The sequence below is a fragment of the Physcomitrium patens genome, chromosome 24, assembly GCF_059467195.1.
Source record: "Physcomitrium patens ecotype Gransden chromosome 24, ASM5946719v1, whole genome shotgun sequence".
NCBI classification, from domain to species: Eukaryota; Viridiplantae; Streptophyta; class Bryopsida; order Funariales; family Funariaceae; genus Physcomitrium; species Physcomitrium patens.
Genome location: NC_143433.1, coordinates 9,891,727 through 9,914,704, shown reverse-complemented (window position 1 = coordinate 9,914,704; position 22,978 = coordinate 9,891,727). Strand labels below are relative to the sequence as shown.

Genomic DNA, 22,978 nt, shown 5'->3' with positions numbered 1-22,978 from the left:
GAGTTGTTCCTACCTCTAGCAAAATCACCAAACATCGGGAGTCCCTTCCCAAATCGTGATACCAAACGTGTTGTATCTCACCATCTATTCGAAGAAGAACATGTCGTTCTTGAAGATCTTCATCTCGATTGCATTGTCTTGAAGGTTGTGACAATCGTAATGTCTTGTCCGACAGGTCAGCAAATGAAGGCTCTTGAGTTGAATCTGCTGGTTGTTGGTTCTCCATCTCATGAGTGCTACTACTACAACGAAGCTATGAACAAGAATTGAAAGTAGAATGTTATCTTGCCTAGATGTTGTTTCTTTTATAAAGAAGGTTTTCATCTTGATTTTGATGGATGTCGTCGATGAAAAGCCTCCATCGCCTTTGCTGCATTTGCAAGATTCTTTATTGGCTCCCATATGCATTCACTAATACCATATCCGCGCCAAGGGACAAGTTATTCTAATTTATTTTGGCGTCGCCTTGAATCTAAGACTTCTTCTACTTCAAACTCTTCATTATTGTCCACTTCTATAGGATGAGGGAGAGCTTGTCGTCTTCTTGATATGTCCACTGTCTTGTATGGTTCAAAAAGAGACACGTGGAATACTGGATGGATTTTCATTGACTCTGGTAGATGTAAACGATATGCAACTGGATTGATTTGTACAGAAATAGAAAATGGTCCCAGCCTTTGATAGTCCAACTTGTCACAAGGATGAGTGGTCTTGATATTACGACGAAGTAATCATACCTTATCACCCAAGACGAATGATGGTTGTTCCTTTCGATAGACATCTCCATTGGCCTTTTGTTGTTCTTGAGCCTCTTTTAACTTCGCCTTCATCGTTGCATGTAGCTCTGATAAATGAATTGCCGAATCTTTTGCAGCAGGATTATCAACTTTTGAAAAGTCAAAAGTATCAAGTCATGGATGATAACCATAATTAGCAAAGAAAGGTGTTTGTTTTGTAGAAGAATGTACCATGTTATTGTAAGCAAACTCTGCCAATGGCAAAAGAGTTGTCTAATCATCTAGTTGGTAATTAATGGTACATCTTAAATATTGCTCCAAAACTTGATTAACACGCTCCGTTTGTCCATCAGTTTGAGGATGGAATGCCGAAGATAGTTTTATATCCACTTTTAGAACCTTAAAAAGAGTCCATCAAAATCTTGATATAAATTGAGTTCCTCTATCTGATATAATATCCTTGGATAATCCATGATAGCGATAGATATTGTGAAGAAAGAGCTTAGCTGTTTCTTCACCTATGATAGATTTTGTACATGGTACAAAATGTGCCATTTTGGTAAAACGATCTACTATCACGAATATAGAGTCATAAGAACCTGAGGTTGGAAGATCCATGATGAAGTCCATAGAAATAGAAGACCATTGTTGTTCTGGAATGGGTAATGGCTGAAGAAGTTCAAAAGGTTGATGACGAGGAGTTTTTGATCTTGAGCAAACATCACATGATTGTACAAAATCTTTAATTGCCTTCGACATTTGAGGCCACCAAAAATCCCTAGATATCAGCTTCAAAGTCTTATTATATCCGAAATGTCATGCTGCTGGGAAGTCGTGACGAGCTTGAAGAAAACGTAAACGTGCTTCTCCTTTTGGAACATATAGGCGTCCTTTGAAATAGAGTAGATTGTTCTTGAATTCAAATTTAGATGGATCATGAGATTTAGAAGAATTATTTTTGATATCATGAACAAGAGGGTCTGAAGACATACTTAACTGGACTTGCTTAAGGAAAGTTAAATCAACAGTCAATTTTGATTCTATTACTCGAAGATGAAATTGTTCCGGCTTCAAGAGAACGGTTCTTTGTTACTTAAAAGCTGCATCTCCTTCTTTTGGTGCAAGATAAGAACGTCTAGATAGGACATCGGATAAACCTTGTTGTTTTTCTGGCTGATAAGTGATGATGAACTCGAATCTTGATAAAGACATGCTCCAACGAGCTTGCCAACGATTTAATACGCGTGCTAACACAAAATATTCGAGGTTCTTGTGATCCATATACACGGTGACTGGACTAGAAGCGCCTTCCAGATAATGACGCCATTCTTGAAAAGAATCCACAATTGCAAGAAGTTCTTTGTCATGGATCTCATAATTAATTTCTGCAGCTGAGAATTTTCTTGAATGAAAGGCTACTGGATGAAGTTTGTCATCTGTTCCCATTTGTGATAAAATCGCACCCAGAGCAAAGTCCGATGTATCTGTTTCTATAAAGAATGCTTTGGAAAGATCAACACGATACAAAATTGGTGCAAAAATAAACGCTGTCTTCAAAGATTCAAAAGTAACTTCCGCTTCTTGATTCCATTAGAGTTTGTCTTTACAAGTCAAACGTGTAAGTGGAGCTGCAACTCGAGAGAAGTCTTTGATGAAGATCCGATAGTAGTTGGCAAATTCCAAAAAACATTAGACATCTCTTATCGTTTTTGGGATCTTCCAATCTCTAATAGTTTGAACTTTCTTAGGATCCATCATAAGTCCATCATTTGAAATGATAAAACCTAAGAAATCGACTTGAGTAGTGTGGAATATACACTTTTCTATTTGGGCATAGAGTCATGTATCTCTTAATTTTTGTAACACACGACAAACACGAAGTTCATATTCTTCTGGATTCTTAGAATAGATCAAGATGTCGTCTAGATAACATACTACCAAATCGTCCAAAAACTCTTGAAAAACATCATTGATTAGATGTTGAAAAGCTGCTGGTGCATTTCTAAGTCCAAAAGGCATGACATTGTATTCAAAATATCCATACCTAGTTCGAAACGCAATCTTCTATTCATCTCCTTCTTTGATGTGTACTAGACTGTATGCTCCCCGAAGATCTATTTTTGTATAGATCTTAGCTTGATTCAGCTGATCAAGAAGTCCAGATATTAAAAGTAGTGGATACCTGTTTTTGATAGTAATCTTGTTGAGTCCTCGATAATCAACACACATCTGCAATGATCCATCTTTTTTCTTCACAAATAGAATTGGAGCTCTTGCTGGAGATTTAGAATGGCGTATGAAATTCTTGGCTAGATTTTCTTCAATATACTCCTTGAATTCAGCCAACTCATTTTGTGATAAACTATAGATTGGTCCGAATGGCGGTTGTGCTCCTTCTTGAAGGTCAATTGAGCAATCATAAGGACGATGTTCTAGGAGTGTATCCGCATTCTTTTTTTCAAATACATCTTGAAATTCTTGATATTGGCTTGGAATGCCACTTGAAGTCTTTTCACCAATAGAAACGGGTGTAGCATAAATAATGTATGGTGATTCTTTCATAGCAGCATGCAAGAAAGCTTTTATACCTATAAATACGGGTTTAATTGAACTGGACTCATGATTCTCTACTTGCTTAACTACACTATTAGTTATACTTTTAGAGAAAGTAAGAGTTCGAGAAATCCAGTCTATTTGAGGGTTGTATTTTTCTAACCACGATAAACCTAAAATAACTAGATTAGAGGAAAATCTAATGATATTAAATACTACAAAACTATTATGACCATTGATTATTACTTCTATAGGAAGGATTTCGTGAGTAATATCTCCAGAAGACAATGGACGACCATCTATGACTTCTACATGAACATGTTTAGTTTTTTTTACTAAAGATAGGCTATGTCTTTTAGTAAATTCTTCATCTAAAAAACACGCTGAGGCTCCTGAATCTAGAAGGCAGAGACTTTGTAATATTTAGGTCCTAAAATAACATTTAATGTAAAACAAGGAGAAGGCTCTGAGGAGAGAATAGGACCTTTACTAGAAGTTGTGCAAGGTTCCAGCCACACGGTCCCTATTGTAGCTGGACAAACTCGTTTTTCCACATATTATCTTCTTTCACAGCCATACTCCTCATTTTGTGATTGCGTTGTTTCTTTGGACAATGTTGAGCAGTGTGCTTTGGTTCTCCATAATATAAACATAATCCTTCTTGATGACGACGAGTCTTTTCTTGCTCAGTAAGAGGTTTGAAACGTACTGCATCAATTTACATATCTTCTACTTCCGAATGTATGTGTTGAAGAGGTGTTGGTGTTGCCATTGAATTATAGTAACGTTGAGGTCCACTTGTACGGTTTTCAGATCGGAATTCAAAAAGGCGATTGTCGCACTTCACAACAAAGTCAATTGCTTGACTCAATGTTTGAGGATCAGGTAAGTTGAGAATTAATTTTTTTACCTCATATTGTAATCCGTAGAGAAATTGGCTAATAAGTGCAGCATCATCGCACTTGATATCAGTTGCAAGTTGTCAAAATTGTGAAGCGTACAACATTACTAATCGATTGCTTTATCATAAAATATGGATCTTATTGGTTGCAACACGAATTGCATCATGTTCTCCATACATGGATCAAAACTCTGCCAAAAAAGCATTTAGATTATCCAATATTGGATCTCGTCGTTCAAGAAAAGATGAAAACCACGATAGTGCCGAACTTGAAAGAAGCGTACCAATGAATCTAACTTCTGATCCTGGAATTGGATAGCTTTGGGGTTGAAGTTCAATCACAAGTTGCACTTGATTGATAAATCCTCGAAACTTGGATCTGGTGCCATCAAACTTCTCGGGTAGGGCAATTCTTGGTTCTCTAACATTTGAAGGGCGTTCCACCATAGGAGAAAGGACATGGTTTGGTGCAAATGTTGAAGCAGCTCCAACCATTTCTATATCTTCACTTCTTGCCAATCTTGTTGTTCCTTGTGGTAGTAAATTGAGTTGATGCATTGCAAGCATTAACTCCCTCAATTGCTCTTGCATTTGTGCCATTGCACTCTTCATTTCAAGAAGTTCTGCCATGATAACACTTAGAAGAGAGAAGATGTCTAATATCGCTCAAGATAAACAAAAGAAAGGACTTGCGGACAAAGAAAATACTAAGGACAATATCAGTTTAGAAGAGGGTAATCCGTAACTTCTAATACGCTTATATCTTATCAAAAAAAAAGGGTAATCCACTCTTAATCAAGATTAGACGAAGCTCTGATATTGTAAGTGTACTCTTGTCAATCTGTCAAGGACAAGAATTTGATGAAAAAATAATTTAGACAAGTGAGCCTTCACTCAAAGAGAGCTAACAAAATATATATAAACAAGTATATATATTGAAAGAAGAACTGGAATGGCTATTGCCAAAAGACAAGAAAACTAGAGACCCTTGAAACTAGACTAGAAGCAAGAAAGGAATTGACAAGAGTGAAGAAGCCTTCACTCTTGTCTCTATATATACTCTCTAACTAGGGGCTACGTGGTGACGTTCTATAGGACCTGCAATATGTGTTGACTTTGTAGGGCACATGCCTTGACTTACAAGGCAAGTTTTTCTACATGTGGGCCACATAGTTAGCTTGATCTTCAAGCTAACAACATGTGTGGCACATGGCCAACTTGTTGACCACGTTTCTAATCCAAAAAGTCAATTAAAGACACCTATGAAGTCAAAGCTACATCTAGGAAGTTTCTAGGGAGCTTCCATATTAAATATTATAGAATTAACTTACTTTTACCTACTTTTATTTACTTCTACCTATTTCTATATGTAATTATTAGCTTACATGATTTTGGCCGTGACATCGTGCCACTATAACCTTGTACAACATCTAGTGAAGGTCTTATTCTCTCCTCAAAACCTTCTCCATGTTTTACAATAAATATTATCTTATGACCTAAACATCACAAAGCCTCTACCTTGCTAGATTCAAGAGTCTCAGCATGTTTCTTAGATGAAGAATTTGTTAAAAGATATAGCATATTTTTAATAAAGAAAACTAAACCTGTTCATGGAGAAGTCTTAGATGGTCATCCGTTGTCTTCAGGAGATGTTACTCATGAAACCCTTCCTATAGAAGTAGCAACTAATGGTCATAGTAGCTTTGTAATATTAAATATCATTAGATCTTCTTTTAATCCAATTATTTTAGGTTTATCATGGCTAGAAAAATGTAATCCTAAAATAGATTGGACTTCTCTTAGTCTTGATTTTTTTAAAAGTATAACTAAGAGCATAATTAATCAAGTAGAAAGTCATAAGTCTAGTACAATTAAACCTGTATTTATAGGTTCAAGAGCTTTCTTGCATGCTGCAAAAGAAAGATCACCTTGTGTCATTTATGCCACACCTGTTTCTACTGGTGGAAAGAATCAAGTGGCATTCCAAGCCAATATCAAGATTTTTAAGGTGTATTTGAGAAGAAAAATGTGGATACTCTTCTGGAACATCATTCCTATGACTATTTAATTGACCTTCAAGAACAAGCACAATTGCCATTTGGACCAATCTATAATTTATCACAAAATGAGTTGGCTGAACTCAAGGAATATATTAAAGAGAATCTGACTAAGAACATCATATTCCATTCCAAATCTCCAGCAGAAGCTCCAATTTTATTTGTGAAGAAAAAAGATGGATCATTGCAGATGTGTATCAATCTTTGAGGACTCAACAAAATCACCATCAAGAACATGTATCTGCTACCTTTGATATATGGACTCTTTGATCAGTTGAATCAAGCTAAGATCTATACAAAAATAGATCTACAAAGAACATACAATTTAGTACGCATTAAAGAAGGAGATGAATGAAAGACTACATTTTGAACAAGGTATGGACATTTTGAATACAACGTCATGCTTTCTGGACTTATAAATGTACCAGCAGCATTCCAACATCTAATAAATAATGTCTTTCTAGAGTTTTTAGATGATTTTGTCATATGATTGTATAAAGTATTGAACTAGCTTCAACGTTTAAAGTCACCAAAAATCTCTTGATACTAGCTCCAAAGTCTTATTATATCCAAAATGTCTAGCTGTTGAAAAGTTGTAACAAGCTTGAAAAATATGTAATTGTGTTTTACCTTTTGGAATATATAATCATTCTTTAAAACAAAAAAGAATATTTTTAAATTCAAATTTATAAGAATCATATGACTTTTAATATTATGAATAAAAAAATCAAAATACATATTTGATTGAACTTACTTGAAAAAAATTGAATCAATAATCAATATTGATTTCATTGCTCAACGATGGAAATAATTTGACTTCAAAAGAATCATTTTTTATTAATCAAAAACTATATTTTTTTTAATAGAAGATTAAAATATTTAAAAATAATATCTAATAAACCTTATTATTTTTTAAATCAATAAGTAACCTTAATAAAAACATGCTCCAACAAGCTTGGTGACGATTCAAAATACATATCAATATGAAGTACTAAAGATTCTTATGATTCATATACACAATGATTGGATTCAATGAACCTTGTAGATAATGATGCCGTTCTTAAAATGTATCCATGATTACAAGAAGTTTTTTGTCATGGATCTCATAATTAATCTTGGTTGCTAAAAATTTCTTAGAATAGAAAACTACCAAGTGGAACTTGTCATCTACTCCCATTTAAGACGAAATGACATCTATAGTAAATTTTAATGTGTTTATTTCTATAAAGAATGCCTTGAAGAAGTTGACACAATGTAAGATTGATGCAAAAATAAATAATGTCTTTAAGGCTTTAAAATATGTTTCAACTTTTTTATTCCATTTAAGTTTGTTTTTACATATTAGACGTGTAAGAGGAGTTGCAACTTGAAACAAATTCTTAATGAATATCTGATAATTATAAGTAATATCTAAAAAAAATTGCACATCTTTGACTATTTTTGGAATCTTTTAATGAATAATAATTTGAATCTTTTTAAGATCCATCATAAGACTATTATTCAAAATGATGTATCATAAGAAGTCAACTTGAATAGTATGAAATATATACTTTTTTCTATCTTAGCATATAATCCTACATCTCTTAGTTTTTATAATACATGATAAATATGAATTTTATCCTTTTATGTATTCTTAGAATAGATTAAAATATTATCTAAATAAAAAATGACAAAATTATTAAGAAACTCACAAAAGACATCATTCATTACATATTAACAAGCAATCGGTATATTTGTGAGTCCAAAAAGTATGACACCATATTCAAAATTTCCATACTTGATTTAAAACGTAGTTTTCATTCATCTCTTTTTTTAATACATATCAAGTTGTATATTCTTCATATATTTATTTATATATAGATCTTTTCTTAATTGAATTGATCAAAAATTCATGGAATCAAAGGTAGATGATACTTATTTTTTATAGTAATCTTATTGAGTCCTTAATAGTCTACATGCATCTATAAAGATCCATCTTTTTTCCTCTTAAATAAGATAAGAGCACCAATTAGAGATTTAGAATGGCGTATGAAGTTTTTAGCCAAATTTTTATCAATTTACTTTTTAAGTATAGCAAATTTATTTTGTAATAGGCTATAGATTGGTCCAAATTATAATTGAATTCTTTCTTAAAGATCAATGGAACAATCATAGAAATGATGCTTTGAAAGAATATTTATATTTTTTTTTTCAAAAACGTCTTGATAATCTTAGTATTGGCTTAAAATACTACTTAAAATATTTTTTCTATAAAAAATAGGTATGGCATATATAGCAAAAGTTGACCCATTTTTTGCAACATGTATGAAAGCTTTGACATCTATCAATAATAGTTTAGATGTTTTGATCTTATGGATTTTTATTTGTCTAGCAAAATCTTAGACTAAATTAAGAAATAAATCAAGATTATAAAAAATCTAATCTATTTGAAGATTATACTTTTCTAAATATGATAATCCTAAAATAATTGAATTAAAAGAAGATTTAATTATATTAAATATTATTAAATTATTATGATGATTAGTTGCTACATTTAAAGAAATAATTTCATGTATAACATCTCCAAAAGAAAAAAAATGTCCATCTATTACTTCCACATGCACAAGTTTGATTTTTTAACTAGAGATATTTCTTATTTTGTGACAAAGTCTTTGTTTATAAAATAAGCTGAGGTTCTTTAATCTAGCAGGGCTAAGAATTTGTAATTTTTGGTTCTAAATAAACTTCTATTATGAAATAAGTTGAGGGATCTATAGAAAGAATATGACCTTTAGTAGATGTTATACAAAAATTCAGCCACATGGTTCCTATTATAATTAGAAAAACTTTTTTTTGATACATCATTTTTTTTAGCAACCATGCTCCTTCTTGAACCATGTTCCTATGAATCCAACTTGAATAAATCCATCATAGTATTCAAAAAGATGTAATCTTAGATAGAACTTTGTTTAATATAAAAACCCTCAAAACTTTGATCTTATTCCATTAAACTTCTTTAGCATACTTATTCTTGTCTTGCTTATACTTATAGTATAAAAATTCCTCAGATTTAATTGTAAACTTGATTTACTTACTTCTCTTAATTGTACAACTTCTTGGATCAAAATTTGAACTTCATTGTTGACTTCTTCCATAAGAATAGGAATAATACATCTATGATTCATACTGAAAATACATGAGATTTTTATCCTAAAAGTATTAATAAGTTCATCAAGATCTATAATAGTTGCAAATCTATTCTCATTGCTATGAAGAGTAGTATCCATAATTTTTTCTTCTATAGAAAATTCAAACAATTAAGAAAAGAATTAAGATGTTTAAGTTTTAATGAAAAAATTATTCAAATTCTATTCATAATCCAAAACAATTGATATTTTTTAATTTATATAAATAGAAATAATATTCAAATTATAAATTAAAAATCTTAAAATTTTATTAATAAATTAATAATTGATTGATATATTTAACCAAATATTATTGATACTTCTTAATATAAAACATAAATATGTAAAAAACTTTTGGTATGATATTTAATTGATTATATCAGAATAGAGAATTATATTTAAGAAATTTATAACAAGAAATATTACATATTTTGATATTATATGAATTTGGATGTATTTTTTATTTTTTTATTATTATAGATTTTATAAAAACTTTAAGATGAAACATGATTTTACAACCTTATTATTTTTTCTTTTATTGTGGTAATATCAGAATAATCAATATATATATATATATATATATATATTTATATATATATATATACATATACTTCAATAAGGAACTATTAAAATTTAATTATCTTATCACATTATTTAATTATGATAACATATTAAAAGTAGTAATAATGTGTCACGGACATGAATCTCAAAGAAAGAGAATCCTCAATATATTCTTCTATAGCTGAAGAGAACTACAAAGTCACTCAAAAGATGATGTGATATTAATTAGAATGGCTATTGCCAAAAACAAGAAAGACTAGAAAGTCTTGAAATAAGACTAAGACTAGAAAGGTGTTGACAAGAGTGAAGAAGGCTTCACTCTTGCCTCCATATATATTATTTAACTAAGAGCTATGTGGCAATGTCCTATAGGACCTCCAACATGTGTTGACTTTGTTAGCCACATATTTTATCTTGTAAGGCAAGTTATCTATATATGCACCACGTAGTTGGCTTGTTCAACAAGCTACCAATACATGGTTAGCTTTTTAGCCAAGTTTCTAACCTACAAACACATCTAAAGTCAAAACCGCATCTATAAAGCTTCTAGGAAGCTTTTCTAGAAGACTTTATGAAATTATTCTATATTTACCTATTTCTACTTAATCATATAAGTAACTATTGAGGTAAATATATATGTCTGTGATACAATGCTAGTTTATACAAACAAAAAATATTTAATAATATTTGTTAATAGTTTAGATAATTTTGGCATTTTAAATATTAAAAAATAAATAGAAAAATTAATCCAATTTTTTTAATCATACTTTATATAATATAAGAAATCACAAATAGTTGATTACTTATATTAATATTTGATAGTATAATTCGTTTAACTTTTATATTAGCACAATTTCAATGATAAAAATTTCATTTAATACACCAAATGATATAAAAACATTACAAATATACAAACAATATTAATAGGGTTTTCAAAAAAATATCTAATTTTTTACTTTAAAAAATCTATATTGGATTCTTAAATTATCTTTGTGTAGCATCTATTGACAAAGTTCCTAAATTTTTGGAGAAGACTTTAATCTTAGTAAAGAAAAAAACTAAAAATAAAAACATGCCATACTCTAACATCTTTAATACAGGACTAATTGAAAGTTCTCCATTATAACACTAAAAAAATAATATGACACTAAATAATAAATAAAAATAATATTATTATAAACTACTACGTAATATGGTAATATTTACACAATATAGTCATATTTATTGATAATATTTTTTCTATAAAATATAAATAAATAAAAAATTTGCTATAAAAATCACCAAGTGTCAATTTGGTAATATCTATTATGACCAAATTACCAAAAGATATTGGTAAAAATAATATCTTATATTTATTCTAACCATAAGAAATACTTTTCAAATCATTACAAAACATTACAATGAATATTTACAGTATTTTTTAAAGGGTTCTTCTACAATTCAACTAAGCAAGAATTTGAAGGTAGACCATAACATCTTGTTTGGTTAATTATAACCAAATTGGGTTGACGCAGCAAGCACCTCTGGGGCGGGGCGGGGGGCATCTTCAACCCGATTCGAGATTTCCTATAATGGCAACCCGTGCTTGAAACACAGCCAGCCCCAAGACCCCCCCCCCCCCCCGCCCCTCTTCGCAACTCCTGAGGGAGGGAGAGGAGAGGATCAATCTGTGTGGGGCACCCTTTCTTCCTCTCCTCTCCTCCTGTGCCCGTGCTTTTGAAGCTACAATCTGGACATTCATTCCTCGCCCCCGCCCTCCCTTTCTGCGCATTCTGCAGCTCTTCTGTAGTCTCGTAGACGGCGCTTTGCTTCGGTGATCCTGCTTTGTGTGTTTTCTGTGTCGAGGAGGATTTGAATCTGTGGCTTCTGTGTTGGTGATCGTGGATGTGGCGCGGAAAAGCTGTTGAGTTTCGCGTCGCGGGGTTGAGGATAGCGTGATCGGAATTTCTGCTTTTTTATTTTATTTTATTTATTTATTTTCTCGTTTTAGCCTTAGAAAGTAGAATTTGCGGAGGAGGCGAATTGCAAGCTCCTGCTGTAAAAAGAGTTTTCACTTATTTTCGCGGATTTTTGTGTCGCGAAGATGGTGAAGGACTCTGCGTATTATGATGTTCTCGGGATCCAGCCAGATGCTACCCCTGCAGACATCAAGAAGGCGTACTATGTTCAGGTTAGGTTTCTCTGCCGGTATACTGCATGGTCAGGAAAGCATCTGGTATGTTTATGAAGTGCTTACAGACGATCATGCAAGGACTTGGATGATGTCTGGATATTACTGGAGTTCGAAGAGGCTGAGGAACTCACTGCAAAGTACCGAATCTGCTATTGTTTATTTATTTATTTCACCCTCATTCCAATTAGAGCATCAAAGCGACTTGAATGATATCATTATTCCAGCTGACGAGTATAGGAGTTGACGAAAGTGATACGTAATTGAAATCAGAGGCTATTGAGTGGTTCACTGTCTTGGATGATGATTTGAGGGTAAAGTTTTGAAGAATTTATATTGTTCTTACCAATGCATTCATGTCAATGTACCAAGAATATTTTTCGCTGACCAGGTGATGCGTCTCTGATGTTTTAACTTCTTTACTTCAGGCAAGAAAAGTGCACCCTGATAAGAATCCAAACAATCCTGCAGCTGCAAAGGAATTTCAGGTACGAGGTCTCCTTGATAGAGTTGGCCGCAATACTTGCAGCAGTTACTGTCTTCTTTTATAGTGAGTTGTAGTACTTCAAAAACCAATTCAAGCAATGATCTTGCCCTCTCATCAATTTTAAGATGTGGGCATTTGCGCAGCGTATACACACCTCATGTTTATTATTATTATTATTATTATTATTATCATTATTATTTTTGTAGGCCTTGGGTGAGGCGTATCAGGTGCTTAGCGATCCACAGAAGCGGGAGGCCTATGACAAACACGGAAAGGAAGAAATACCAGGGTATGTATCTGATCCTCTTCCCTTTGCTTTAGCAACAGCTCTGTGAACATGCTATGGTTTTCAATATGACTGAAGCTCACCTTTAACCCTTCACGTGATGACATTGAGTGGATTTGAATCAGTCATATGGTTGGGCTCTTGTGCTTAAATATTTGCTGCCTTGAAATGCTTGAGTGGAGTTGTCTCTGCATCGTTTTGATAAAGATCTTCGTTCACTGATCTTTTTATTTTGGTAAACCAGGGAATCGATGGTAGATCCTGGAGCTGTTTTTGGAATGATGTTTGGCAGTGACGCATTTGAGGAATATGTTGGTCAGGTACAGACATTTTTTAAATAACTGCTGTTTATGCATACTAACACTTGCTTCTTCTTCTCTTGTTCGTGTTATGTTTGGAACTTTTGGTCCAAGTGTTTCAGATTTCTTCGTCAAGATAGGGACCGAGATTCCGGATTTGTATGCTTTCACTGAATTGGGATTTCTAAGTATTTTTTTAGTTCATGTATTCTTGATTATTCAGTATAGTGTAAGCCTCTTCATTCCAATCTTTTTCTAAGCATATACACACACCTATACATGTATATAAAAAAACAAAAATAAATATATTCCTTGGTTATGGCAGTTGGCGTTGGCAACAGTTTCAGGACAAGACAGTGAGATGAGCGATGGCAAGCAAGTCAAGGATAGATTCAGGGTAAGTGTTCTTTTCCCCGGAAATTATTTCGTATACAGAAATAATTGTTTGGGATCCACTTATTGTAATTTGAAAAGAGTTGACTATTTATTCGATGGTTTCTTTTGTTTGTTTGAATACTTTAGTTTTAGCAACTTTGAGATTCTTTGGTTCGTAGAGTTATCTCCAAAATGCTGAGAAACCAGGACAAGGTTGTGCATAACCTTGACTCGTACGAAATGCTCTGCGTGCAATGGCTGGGTTAGCAAGAGTATACTTGTCCGAGGTTTAGGCAGAGATAATCTCTGCTGACCACTCAAAACATATATTCTATTTTAGGTGCTCTGATCATTGTCTTACGATTTTTTGTGCAACACATGTGAACAGCGTGTCCAGGAAGAAAGGGAGAGGAAACTTGCTGACCTACTTCTGTTACACATTAAGCTTTATATGGAAGGAAACAAAGAAAAGTTTATCCAGGAGGCTCTTGAGAATCGTGATCGCTTGAGTCTTGCCTGTAAGACTTTCAACTGTCCTTCCTTCAATACACATGGGTTCTTCAATTTTTAATAATCCGCTTGTAATTGGCTATATTTGAAGGTCGTCGCGGTTAAAATGCTTTTAGGTGATAACATAGGAGGGTTTTGTCCTACTTTGCAAAAGCTTCGTTCACTACTCAACTGTTATCGTGTTGGAACAATACGGGTCAACTTTTCAGCTTTTGGAGAAGAAATGTTGGAGACCATCGGGTACATCTACTCCAGGCAAGCTTCTAAGGAACTCGGCAGGACGTCAAAATATTTGGGGGTGCCATATGTGACCGAGTGGATGCGTGGCAAGGGTCATCGAATCAAATCACAGTTCACAGCTGTTGGAGGTACGTATCTGAGTTTAAGTATGGTTGTAGGCTAGCTGTAAGTGCAGTAGTGATTATCATAGAACTAAAGGACCTGATTGCGTAATTGAACAGATCAAAGAAAGAGAAAAATGAGAAAAAGTTGTAAGCTTACCTCATGTAGCCAGACACTGCCTTATTGATGTTTCAGGTGCAGTGCAACTGATGCGTATGCAAGAAGAGATGAAAAAAATGATGCAGACTACAGAAGTGCAGGAGCAGAAACTGGAAACATATTTGGAGACTAACCAAAAGATTATGCTGGATAATCTGTGGAAAATTAATGTGATTGATATTGAATCAACGCTCTCGCATGTTTGTCAAAAGGTACTTATTAAATTTCGTTTTGTTTGGTATGATTAAAAGACATGATGCAACTTTTGATGAATGAAAACATTCTCCAATTAACGTTCACACTACTTCCAGTTCTCTTGTATTGACTTTCACGCTTAAATCCTGTTACTTTGAGAACATATTTATACGCTTGAAAAGTCTCCCAGCTCTCAGATTTAGCAGACCTTGCTTCATGATAGATTGAAGTGAACTTGCGCAATCATCGAGTCTAGCTTGTACAGGTTCATGAGGTAACCTCAAAAGCTCATATTCTACAGGTTATTCGTGATCCAAAAATTTCCGACCCTAAGGAACTGCTAAAACGTGCCGAAGCAATCAAATTATTGGGTCAAATATTTGAGGTGAGTATTCATCAAATATTCGTTCTATTTAAATCGTTCCATGTGCTGAAGAGGATGAACACAATATTACTTCTACATCTTTTTGAATCTCTGGCAACCGAACTATTTTCTCTTCATGATATACTTTTGGTGTATACTATACAGGGTTCATCTATAGTTGAGACCGTCCATTTCGCTAAAGAGAAATCGGACTCCCCCAAGTTTTTCTCTAATGAAAATTTACCTAAAACTCCCATGTTTGTAGCAGAAGCATCTTCCCAGGTTTTTCCCTTCTCTACCTTACACGTGGATTCTACATGAATGCTATTCTTTCCGAACTTCACTTGAGTTGTTTGCAAATCTCTCGTTAACTATTTATTTTGTATTGTTACTTGTTTTAGGAAGAATAGGCGGTTTTCAATGATATCTGCAGGGGCTACACCACTTTAAAACACCAGGGGAATACAGAACCTGCTGCAATCACTTGGAGAACTTTGGGGAATTTTGAAATGTATTAATCAACTTCTATTGGAAGAAAACGTGCTTAGAGTCACGCATTTCCATGCTTTTAAATTTCTTTCTGTCCTTTTATGAACAGTATCTTCAGACAGCAACTTCCGCTTGGTCTAATATTTGTAAAGCAGTAAAAGATTTTTCCGCTTTTTGCAAGCTCTAAATAACGAGAAACAAAGTTTTCAGCTGTCAATCATGTACCATCGTAGAAGAAGGGTAGAGTGTTAATATCTCTCTCTCTCTCTCTCTCTCTCTCTCTCTCAGCTTGGTTTTTCTAAATGGGCACGTTGGATCTTTTGTAGCTATCAACTGTGCATACACATTGGATGATAGAAAACTGGTAATCTAGTCATCTAATTATTTACCCTTCAGCAGTTCCTTCCTGTGCGGTTATCTTATTATGAAATCCCTACAGTTTGTCGACCACCTTTGGTAAGTGCGGCACAAGATTGGTCATAACCGGAGACTTGTTTTCCCGCTCCAACCAAGCTTCAAATTCAGTAAGTCTGCTTCCTGTTTGTATTCTTCCATTATTCCATCTCTGCTAAGATGAATTGCTAGAGTTGTATTTTGGCTTTGATCTCCCGATGGTCAGCGATTGCGAGAACTCTGCCGTGAAATTTTGAATGCTTAATGCTTGTAGCACTATTTCTTCGTTGCAGGGGCCACTTTCAATGTCTTTGCATTGCACCCGAGATACGCTACTAGACTCGAGGATCTCCTACTACAGGAATGGAGGTTAAAACAACTTAATTCAAAATGGCAACATCAAGAATTATGTAAGCAATATTCCTTTTGATTATAAGACCATATCCCAAAAATTTGGTGGTCTACAATTCTTGAATAATATTGTGATCAAGTTGGTCGACGATTGCATCATTTCATTTTTCCTATCATTCTCAGTTACTGCTTCGAAGCAATCTTCGTCAATCGTCGATTGACTTTTAATGGGAGGAGCACTTAGCCATGCTCTTTTCTTACCGTCATCTTTACTGTGATAAAAAGCACACCATGGGGCTTTTTGTTTATCCAGCTAGGATGTAAGATTGCGAATAGAGTTCTGTGAATGTTTCCTTTACCAGTCCGTATCATTGACACGCCATATTTCAACGAACCGTTGGATCAATCGGTCAAAGTTTTTGAAGGAAGAAACTGTGGCTGGATGCACGTTTAGATGATCTTATCGCATCCAGTTACTTTTGATGGGAAAAGAGGCGGCTCGTGGGGCTGGGCCCGTAAAGTGCAACTCTCATCTGGTGCACACAATTAGATATGTTTGGAGAACTTTCGAAGAAGAATGGTTGATCCTTGCGCGTGAATAGTACAAATGGTGCGCAATTGTGGTGCTTGCAAGCAGAGGCGACCTTATTTTGGAAACGAGCCCCAAGTCCGCGGAAGACGACTTTCGTTCTCAGGGCAGGCGTTCTCTATGCACCTTAAGGTCCTCCCAAACAATGCATGCAAGTTGTGGGCACATCCAACCATTGCCTTCAGGGAACGCTGGATCCGGCCATAGCTGCAATCCTATGCATAGAAGAACTGGGGACGGACTTGGACGCTTGCTGCACCACAAATAGATCCTTAACTTCAATTTGTACACATAAAAGTGTCTTTCGTGTGTCCGTCGCAAAGGACGAGCCCGACAGCTTCCTAGATACCGCTCACAGCCATCCAGTCTACGCACGCTGCATGATCTTTCACCAATACCCCAGAGGCCCTTCATCTACCACTAGAATGCAGCAAGAGCAACTACTTCATCGTCTAAAAGCGAGCTCTCCTCTTTTACCCAACTTCTGATAGCCTTGAATGTGAACGTATATTGTTTTTCAGTCAATTTTTTAGGCAAGACATCAGGGTCAAATCCCGTACTGTGTGATGCTTGCCTCATTCAACGTGAATGACCATGTAGCAGCTCACAGCTCGATGCGAACCCCACTCCCAGCATCGGAAAGCATCATTCTCATCCCTGTAAGCTTCTTCGTAATTTTGCTGAGTTTGCGAAGAATGCAGTGATGTGCCACTCACAAACTCGTGGAACCACTGCATTTCAATTGCAATTCAACCTTTTTTTTTTCTTTTTTCTTTTTTTTTTTTTTTTTTTTTTTTTTCGTTGTTGAGAAGTGAAAGAACAGGACAACTGCACGATCGAGAAGAATAATTCATCAAACCTGGCGGTCATCGCATGGAGGCGACGTCACTCGGCGAAAACTCGGCATCGTTTCTGTCAAGAATTATTGTTTAGTATCTTCGTAAAATTGAATTTCTAGAGGCGGGTAGAGCGGGCAGTTTGCCAACAGCCCACGGGCAAGGCAATGAACCAGACCTGAATCCGAAGCAAGGACGTCCTTCAAATCAGAGGCAGGGTAGGTAAATAGGTACAGTTTCAGAACACGCGGGAATGCCATTAGAGGGAAGGTGGAGGGAGGTACGTGGATGTCTGCAAGCAGGTAGGAAGGAGGTAGGTAGGTAGGTAAATGGGTAAGTAGGTAGGTGGTTCCCGACACGGTAGGTAATAACAGAAGGGGGGAGATCAGCCCACTACCCACCCGGTTATGGCCGTCGTCGTCTCCTCCATTACGCATCTCACGACGCCGCCTTCCTCGAAGGCTCCTGCACACCTCCCATGGCTCCATTACTCGTCTGCGTGAAGACTACACTGTGAAGGAAACCTCCGTTGTTGTTTTCATGCTCTGCTTAGTCGTCGTCTTCCTCTTCTGCTTCGCTGCCACAGCCGGTATTCTATCTGCAGCTTTCCGTTCTTTCTTTGCGCACCATTGGCCGCACACCTTCCGCTCCTTTTGCTGTTCTAAAAACCAAAACTCGCGAGACTATTCCGAACGTTTACTTTCATATTACCACGGTTTGGACAGTCGAAGTGGTAGTGGGCGCGACAGGCCCTTTCGGTGCGACTTTTGGTGGAGGAGTTGTGGTGCGCTTATGTTCCGTTTCCGCGTGGATCAGGATACGAGACAGGGATGAGCAGTGGCGTGCGATTGAGATTATGCTTGCAACTGCCGCATTGCTAGCTGGTGTGTAATGGTGATTTCTTGAATTCCATGTCACCGTGTCTGTGAGGTTGCTTAATTTAGAGTTGCGGTCGGTGTCTGTAGTTGTGTGGAACGGGAGAGAGAAGGGAAGGGGACATAGTGGGATAGAGCCTTCTTAGGAAGAGTTGGCGAAGTAGCGGTCATCATTGTGTACATGTGTGTGATTTTGGTGGTTGTGAGTTTGTCGACACGGCATGGTAGATGCTGGATTGTGTTTGTGAAGGACTCATTGATCTGCTTTTTTGCTTACCTGTCTAGGATTTCATTTTTGAGATAATCTGTGGTACCGCAATGCAAGGATATTGTTAATTTAGCAGAAGCCAGCGAGACTTAGCGTTTTCCTTTGAACTGGATTGGGGAGAGTCCCTTGGTTTGAAGTGGTCTCTTAGTGTTTGGTACGTTTTTTTGCCGCTTGCTGAGTGTACAGTCTAAGTTTAGGCATGTTTCCTCGCTCAATCTGTCCTTGAAGCATGATGCGTTCATGTACAAGAAAACTTGTCTGAAGGTTGTTTTGTTTTTGTGTGAAGATATTTTTAAAGGTGTGTCAGCGACAGGTTTAAGTACTTGGCGACTGTTAGACGCTTGAGTCTGCATAACATCCTCGTGGCGAGACTTTCTATATCAGTGATTGCCCACGGAAGATACTGAGTGTCGGCGGATGAGTCCATATGGTTGTCAGCTTAGGAAAGAGTATCAGGTAGTGCCAAGAGACACTTTGTAAGTGCAAACTAGACTCCAACGGTTCAGTAGTTGGCGTTGGCGGTATCTGTTCATTCAGCATACTATAGCAGAGGGTGCGACAGTTTCAACGGAAAGGGGTGCAACTGAAAATGGGGAGTGGCTCGCCTGCTAAGTCGGGAAGCAGCTCAGGGAAGAAGATGAGTATGGCAAGTGCGCATTTATGGGAAAAGTTGGCACACTTAAAAGCCGACATTTCTCTTGGGCTTTATCGACTTGCACATCCTAAGCTTCCCAAGGAGGATCACGAAGTAGCGCAGGAAAGCAACATAGTCCAGAAATCGGTTGCCACAGGTACATTCTTCCACTTTCTTTTTCAACCAATCAAACTGCTGTTCTAAGTGGAATTGACCATAATTCAACATTTGATCATCAGTTTTATCGGAAAGCTTTCCCATTTCAGATAAATACTCCTTTTTAGACCAATCTATTGGAGTAGTGCGGAGTCCAGAATTTTTTTCCAGCCTTATGCATTATTCCTGGATATGCAAGCTATGCTAGGCATACCTGCAATATGTCGTCGGCTTTTGCTAGGAGTGTTGAAGTGGGGAAATTCCTCCCAGATCAATGAGCAATTTGTATGGTCAATACTTTCTCTTTCATGAAAAGCATTCCAGTTTATTAAAAATAATAATGCATTGATTTTAGGGGAGCTTGTCATATTTGTGTTTGTCAGGGCTCATTAACAGTAGTGAATTGTTATTAATGCATAGTATCGTGCTTGCATGTTAATTACAGTGTGCTCGTAAACGGATTTTCGTCGTAACTTTGAAAAAGATCGTTGTGTAATTGGGAAGTATTGCTGTATCCTGATTATTGAAGCATTTGCAATTGGGATTAGTGACATTATGTTATGTTGGCGTCCCTATTCGTAACGCCACAGCTTCAGTAATCAGGACGAATTGGAGTTTAGTTAAGGATTTGGCTGGTATTATTGGAACTTATCCAGGATGTGCTTTTGTATCTTGCAGAGAGAAGGCGGCAACAGGAGGCAAAGGCACGCGCTATTGCCCAAGAGAAAAAAATTGCCAAGAAAAAGGCGCAGGCAATGCGGGCAGGGTTTTCAGCACCATTATAAACTGGAATAGTTATAGGAATTGTACAGTGGAATCTCGATTTGGATACCTTTGGAGCCAGCATCTCCTATCTGGTTGGAGGATCTGGTTGTTTTGTTGTGATAAGAATGTTTGTGCATTCTAGAGAGCCAGGTGCGTAATTTGTGCTGTTGCTGGTACAGTGACCTCTTTTGTCACGCTACTCATGTCTACACCGAATTTGAAAAGCTTTTCTTTGAAGCAATAATATTTCAGTTCGAGCAATGTAATATGCGTCTCGGATCAAAGCAGTTCATTAATGCGGTAGCTTTTGTTTGGAAATGATCTTTGAAACTTTCAGATTTTTCCTCATAGACAGAAAAGAAATTGAGTCCTAGCCGCTATGGTGTATATACGTAACTAAATAATCCTCACTAACCGTACCACTGAGTGCCATGTTCTGTAACAATCATCTCTTAAACTGTATCAAGAGCTATCTAAAAATTAGCATCTGAAACCATTTTAAATCCGTATGAAGATTTGGGACATTCACTTTCGGTGCAAACGAATCAACTGCCCTGCTAAGTCGTACACCGTTCTCAAATGTAACGCCATCCTCTTATTTATCTTGGCCCTGAATTGTGCCCACAAGCACGGACTCTCCTGTACCAGACTTGAGAGCGGCAACAGAGACTTCTGCACGCGAAGGCATTTCAGCAACCAATCGTGCAGTTCTGTGAAAGGTGCAATATCCGTGACTTATTCATGAATGCTCTGCCCTGGTTGTTCTGGCACTCCTTGACATCAGTGGACGGATCTGCTGCTCGACTGTAAATAAGTTCCAGATGACAAAGTTCTGTCACTTTAGACCCAATTACACCTCCGCATACTTCTTGGAAATTGGGAGTTCCTGTGCTTCTCAGGAAGCCAGAAAATCTTCCAAGTATTTGCTGCGCATGTAGTATGTTCAGCCAGATGACTCCAGCTGATCATGCTACATGCGCAGCAATTACTTAAAAATCAGTTGAAATCAACTGATTTTAAGTGTTCTTTCAAACTCTCGGTTTACGTGAAATCGGTAGAACAAGTTTGCTTACCTTGAAAACAGAGACAACAAACGAACAAACACGTTATGCTTCGGGACGGGCTTGTGCCGCTTCCTGTGAATATTTACAAAGTGCATGCAGAAACAGAGAGTAATATTCTCGAGGACGGAACAGAACTCAACAATACATCTTCATTTCAGTTTTAAATGGTCCAGGATGAGTGTCAAGGTAGATCGCTTCGACCAGAAACTGTCCATGAGAACAAAGTTGACAGTGCAGAGACGTCTCTGGAACTCTTCTCACCAGATTAATCAAAGGAATGTGGCCTCAAAAATGTGTAAATATGCCATGAGAGATTTCATTGTGGCAAGATCTGAAAATCGGGTAACACAAGAATAACATAATTTTTTCAAGCATCCAAAAAAAAAGTGGTAAGCCTTCTTAAAAACATAATAGAGTACTTCAAAGATTAATCAAGTATTTAATTAAATATTTTATGATAACAAAGTTTTGGACCAAGAATTTTACAATAATTTACCAATCCATGAACCAAAAAGATAAAAATAAAAATCTTCATAAATGCCCCAAGTAGTTATTTGAACTTTGGTAGTTAAATCATCACCAAATAATAATTAAATATATTAAATTTTAAATAATTTGAAATAAAAGATAAACTATCAAAATTATTTCTAGTAATATTATTAGAAGGAAGAATCTTTAATTGAAGTACTTCCAATCTAAGACTTAGACCAATTTGTATATAAAAAAATTTAGTATTTATTTTTGTTTATTTTATTAATATTAAAGTATTGAATGTTAGATAAAATTCTTTATAAGATTGTTATTAATGTATTTCTTCAAAGTACCAAGTTTATTTTGCAATTAGTTGTAAATCGATCCAAATTGATTTTTTTAAAAAAATTAATTATACAATCATAAGGTTAGTGTTTTAATAATACATCAAAATTCTTTTTTTCAAACACATCTTGATATTCTATATGGTGCTTTAGGATTCTATTGCAATCTTCAATTGGATGACGACTTAATATTACTAAAATAACAATTGTATTTCCATCTTTTTTATCTTCTGTAAATGCCTTGGTTTTCACAAATAAATGTCAAGATGGTATGCTATTATTAAAATTAGATCTTTGAGTGATCTTTTATAATTTTTAATCAATACAAAGATTATGTAATTCAAACCAAAAGAGGTTAAGTATAATTAGATTTAAAAGATATTAATTGATGTTAAATATAATATTAGATATTTAATTTATTAATACAACTTTAATAGTTTGGTTTCTCCTATGATGTCTCTAAATGCAACTAATTATCTATCAATAGTTTTTACTAGAATTAGTCTAATATTTTTTAAAAGTATTAATTCTTATTAAAATATAAAGTCTTTATCTATAGACATGTTGATATTCTAATGTCTAA

At 35.5% G+C, this 22,978-nt stretch overlaps 2 protein-coding genes across 4 annotated transcripts; both read left to right on the top strand.

The window, feature by feature from the left end:
• The first annotated feature begins 11,731 nt into the window (after positions 1–11,731).
• LOC112276571 (chaperone protein dnaJ 10) lies at positions 11,732–16,552 on the top strand. The gene is made up of 12 exons (XM_024507982.3): positions 11,732–12,143; positions 12,572–12,631; positions 12,837–12,919; positions 13,161–13,236; positions 13,541–13,612; positions 13,979–14,108; positions 14,310–14,468; positions 14,638–14,813; positions 15,098–15,181; positions 15,326–15,442; positions 15,562–16,173; positions 16,336–16,552. Exons 1-11 carry the CDS (start codon positions 12,057–12,059, stop codon positions 15,568–15,570), a joined length of 1,053 nt encoding a protein of 350 aa, XP_024363750.1. The 5' UTR covers positions 11,732–12,056; the 3' UTR covers positions 15,571–16,173; positions 16,336–16,552.
• Positions 16,553–18,364: 1,812 nt separating this feature from the next.
• LOC112276573 (uncharacterized) lies at positions 18,365–20,782 on the top strand. Of its 3 annotated transcripts, none has more exons than XM_024507983.3 (3): positions 18,365–18,702; positions 19,248–19,752; positions 20,430–20,782. In XM_024507983.3, the coding sequence occupies exons 2-3, from the start codon at positions 19,551–19,553 to the stop codon at positions 20,534–20,536; spliced, it is 309 nt and encodes a 102-aa protein (XP_024363751.1). In that variant the 5' UTR covers positions 18,365–18,702; positions 19,248–19,550; the 3' UTR covers positions 20,537–20,782. The 3 variants fall into 3 exon arrangements, with proteins under 3 accessions (XP_024363751.1, XP_024363752.1, XP_090103323.1); XM_024507984.3 differs by having other exon boundaries at positions 18,365–18,712; XM_090247197.1 differs by lacking the exon at positions 18,365–18,702 and adding an exon at positions 18,799–19,115.
• Positions 20,783–22,978: the final 2,196 nt, after the last annotated feature.

What these genes read in the sequence shown, in the direction of transcription:
- LOC112276573 (XM_024507983.3), top strand. Translation starts at nt 19,551, where the DNA reads ATGGGGAGTGGCTCGCCTGCTAAGTCGGGAAGCAGCTCAGGGAAGAAG. An exon ending in CCAGAAATCGGTTGCCACAG is followed by an intron (nt 19,753 to 20,429) that starts GTACATTCTTCC and finishes TGTATCTTGCAG; the next exon opens with AGAGAAGGCGGCAACAGGAG.
- LOC112276571 (XM_024507982.3), top strand. Translation starts at nt 12,057, where the DNA reads ATGGTGAAGGACTCTGCGTATTATGATGTTCTCGGGATCCAGCCAGAT. An exon ending in ACAGTTCACAGCTGTTGGAG is followed by an intron (nt 14,469 to 14,637) that starts GTACGTATCTGA and finishes TTGATGTTTCAG; the next exon opens with GTGCAGTGCAACTGATGCGT. An exon ending in TATTGGGTCAAATATTTGAG is followed by an intron (nt 15,182 to 15,325) that starts GTGAGTATTCAT and finishes TATACTATACAG; the next exon opens with GGTTCATCTATAGTTGAGAC.